This window comes from Chrysochloris asiatica, unplaced genomic scaffold, assembly GCF_000296735.1.
Source record: "Chrysochloris asiatica unplaced genomic scaffold, ChrAsi1.0 scaffold00061, whole genome shotgun sequence".
Taxonomy (NCBI): domain Eukaryota; kingdom Metazoa; phylum Chordata; class Mammalia; order Afrosoricida; family Chrysochloridae; genus Chrysochloris; species Chrysochloris asiatica.
The window spans coordinates 13,257,895-13,261,918 of NW_006408579.1; the positions used below are offsets into that span (position 1 = coordinate 13,257,895).

The 4,024-nt window shown below is 41.9% G+C and overlaps 1 protein-coding gene across 1 annotated transcript in view; it reads left to right on the top strand.

Annotated features, from left to right (window-relative positions):
• The window catches only part of WDR52 (WD repeat domain 52), a 158,110-nt gene that overhangs the window by 152,675 nt on the left and 1,411 nt on the right, over nucleotides 1–4,024 (top strand). Inside the window, exon 32 of the mRNA XM_006864205.1 lies at nucleotides 963–1,097. Within this exon, the coding sequence (XP_006864267.1) occupies nucleotides 963–1,097 (135 nt within the window). The remainder of the gene's footprint in view (nucleotides 1–962; nucleotides 1,098–4,024) is intronic.

A 4,024-nucleotide genomic window follows, 5' to 3' on the forward strand; every position in this document is an offset into this window, starting at 1 on the left:
AGAAGTGCATCCAGAGTGCTCCTTAGAGGCCAAGATGGCCAAACTTTGTCTCTCATACTTGGACATATTGTCAGGAGGGACCAGTTTCTAGAGAAGGAGGTGGAGGGTCAGAGAAAAAGAGGAAGACCCCAGCGAGATGAATTGGCAAAGTGCCAGCATCAATGGGCTCAAGCATGGCAACAATTGTGAAGTTGGCCCAGGATTGGGCAGTGTTTCGTTCTGTTGTGCATGAGGTCGCTATGAGTCAGTACTGACTCGATGGCTCCTAACAACAACAAACTCAGATATGAGGTAGAGTTCAGCTCTAGTCCTTTTATGAAACTCATGTAACCCACAAACTGTTATGCTTTCTCCAGTTCTCTGTCTTGTTTCATCAGTAGGCAGGGTAAGTAAGAGGGATTCTCCTATAGTTGTCATGTTCTGTGGCCCCGTCCCACTGCAGGATTTATCAGTGTACTTTGAAGATGTACATGGCTTAAAGCATTTATGTCAGTGGTGCTGGTCCCTATCAAGAATATTGGACAGAATGTGTGCAATCTAAAATCATTTGTTGGTGCAATTAGAGAACAAAGGAAAGCCATTCTGCAGCTGTCCAGACAGTCAAGCCAGCTGCCTTCAGGATACTAGGCTGAAAACAGCAATATATGAAAGTTTACTGCTTACATTGTCATCCTTCCTTTTAAGAAATATCATCCAGCATTCAGTATGAATAGTAATTTCCTTCCTCAACAATGGGGGTGATATCTATTCCTATCTTACTCTTTCCTGGTTTTATTATTTAACATTATTATATTCGTATCTGTAATTAAATAAGACTTAATGTGGTGCTGCTGATTGCATTTTCATATTGGCTTCTGATTGTATTGTCGTTTGTCTTATTTTGATCAAATCTAGACACTCATTTTTCTTTCTCTTTGCTCTTTTCTGTACTTAATCCATTTTTCATCTTCCTACACTGATAGGAAAAGATTGCTCAAATGAGGTGGGAACTGATGATGAAGACAAAAGAACACACCAAAAAGCTTCATCAAATGAATGATTTATGTATTGAAAAGCAGAAGCTTGATTCTCGATTGAATACACTACAGAACCAGCAGGTACGTTTCTGTTCTTCAGACCGTTTGTTAGAAATGAGGAAGCTCCATCAAGTTAAATGTTCATAAGAATGCCAAGTGCTGCCATTTCAACAAACTTTGATCTTGGACTACTTCCAAACTATCTGGGTCCCTGAGGACGCTGCATTGATAGCCACATTACAGTGGGACTGAGGGCCTAGCTTTATTGAATACCCCTTGAGTACCCTGAGCTCACCTGATGTGGTCATCTGTGGGTTTTGCTGTGGTCCTGGAGAGGTAAGGCATAGATAATGACACCAATATACTCCCTGAAGTTGGTGTCAAATCTCCATTTCTAAAATCTATTCAATTTCACTTCACCTCAGTTCAGATGAGCATCTGTAAAAATGGCATGGGGTGACATCTGACCTCCTCAGATGTTACAAAGCAGGAAGAAGAAAAATCAAATTCTGTATCAGCCCAGGGCTCCCTCCCTCTGCTGAGTTCAATAATTCATTGCAAAGGTCACACAGAACAGAACTCAGACCATACAGTTAAGGGGCTTATTAGGGGAGTAGTTGTTGTTGTTGTTATGTACCGTCGAGTCGGTTCCAACCCATAGCGACCCTGAACAGGGTTTCTGAGGCTATAAATCATTACAGGAGCAGAAAGCCTCATCTTTCTCCCTCAGAGCAGCTGGTAGGTTCGAACTGCTGACCTTGAGGTTCGCAGCCGGATTATGCTGCGTAACCACTACGCTACCAGGGGAGTAGTGTTGTTGTTAAGTGCCATCGAGTCAGTTCTGACCCGTAGCAACCCTGGATAGGGTTTCTGAGGAGCAGCTGGCGAGCTTAAACTGCCAACCTTGCAGTTCAAACGGCTTTGCAGTCTGGCACATTAACCCACAGAGTCACACCAGGATTTCAAGGGGGAGTAGTAGCAGGTTACCATTTAGGGTAAGAAATGACTCCGGATACAGTTTTTCAATAAGAACAGTCTCCTCTTGGATATGCTGGCAGGCCCACTTAGGAACCATTCCCCTTGGCTTCTACCCTGCTTAGACAAATGTTACAAAGCTCAGACTTTGCCAATAAATACTCAAAGGCACCATAGCACTCCACCAGTGAGCCTCAGCCTGAAGGTGCTCAGCTCTGGCTCTGTGGGTCGGCAAACCTAGCTACCCGAGTTAATTGCTCAGGAGATGTCAGCAAGCCTTCTGCCAGAAGGCACTCATCTTTCTGGCTCTGTGGTCCTGTGCACTCTGCTGCCACCATTTCTCTGCTTTTGCTTATCACTGTCTCTCTCTTGTCTTTGGTGTCACAATCTCCTGGATTAAGATGGTTTCGGCAGGGTTTTCAGTTCCAAGGGACACATTTTTTCTTGATGGTTGTGAGATTCTCTTCTCTGCCTCTGGGATGGTTCATTTTAAACCTCACAGGATGCCAAAAATGGACCAATCCCCTCATTAGGGTTCCATACCTTGTGTGTATGGTCCCACTACCATAAGGGTACCATGCAAATTATCCAGTCCCCTTGGATAGTCAATCACGTTTACATTGTCCGATCTAGCACTTGACCTCTAGGTTGGTTTGACCTGCAAGCAAGGTCAGCCATTCAAACTTAACCAGCTACTCCTCAGAAACCCTTTACTACGAGTTGCTATGAATCAGAACAACTGGATGGCACTTAACAACAACAACATCTAGTCTGTGGCACTACAAGATAAGTATTGGACTGCTAAACACAAGGTCAGTAGTTCAAACCCACCAGCCACTCCTCAGGTACCCTAACAGGTTCGCTATGTCTCAGAGCTGATTCTACAGCCTTTAGCAACCACAATCCAGTCATTTGGTGTGAGTTACAAAGACTTTAGCTAGAAGAGTCATATTAAATAATTCACTGCACCGCAACATCTTAAATTTTAGAATATTATGTTACCTCTGATGGACTCCTAGTGTAGTGCTGCAGGATAAGCATTGGATTGCTAACCACAAAGTCAGTAGTTCAAACTCACCAGCTGCTCCTTTGAAACCCTATACAAGGTTGCTATGAATCAGAACCAACTTGACAGCACTTAACACGTTACCTTATTAAATGCTTGTTACCCTTTATGGTTTTCAACTTCTTTTATATAATGTATGTAGTCAGTGATATTTATCTAATAAATGTACACCTGATTCAAGCCTTTCCTTCTAGGAAACTAACATATGGCATATTCTAAACAAAATGTCATATATTTACAGTTGTGTCTGCACACATGACTAGAATTGAGTTAGTCTATTAGTCATGAATTTGACTGCAAGTAACCAAAAGCCCCAAGAGAGTAATTTAAACAATAAGAATCATTTTTCTCAATAAGCAATCTGATGTCAGGGTCAGCGTCTCTGTTATTCTCTAATATTTCCTTCAAAGACCAAAGATGGCAGCCGCGGTTCTATGTTTCACATTCATTGGCCAATTTCTTCAGTCCTTTTCATTAGGAAAGCAAAAATTTTTATGCTTTCATCCACTTAGCTTACCTGAGAGAAAGCTAGTGGTAAGGAGAGGTGAGCAAGAGAGAAGGTGAGCTAAAGCAGAGGTGAGCAAGAGAGAAGAAGCAGAAGTATATTGGCTAGCCAGTAAGAATATATGCTGAAGTAACTGTTGAAAACAGAAACGTCATGGACTCTTAGACTCAGGGAACCTGGTTCTAATCTCACTTCCAGTGCTTAATAAACTAGTTATTTGGGTCAGTTAATGAATGTCTCTGAATCTCAGTTTATCTGTAAAGTAGGAATGAAAGAACCCTAGTTTACAAAGTTGTGGGGATTAAATGAGATAGCATTTGTAAAGCACCTGCCACAGAATAGGTTCTTGATTAAGTGTTAAGTTGTTTACTTTAACAGATCTAGTTATCCACTCCAATTTTATTAATTAACCACCTATATAACAGGGTAAGGAGCTTTGGTAGCATAGTGGTTACAAATTGG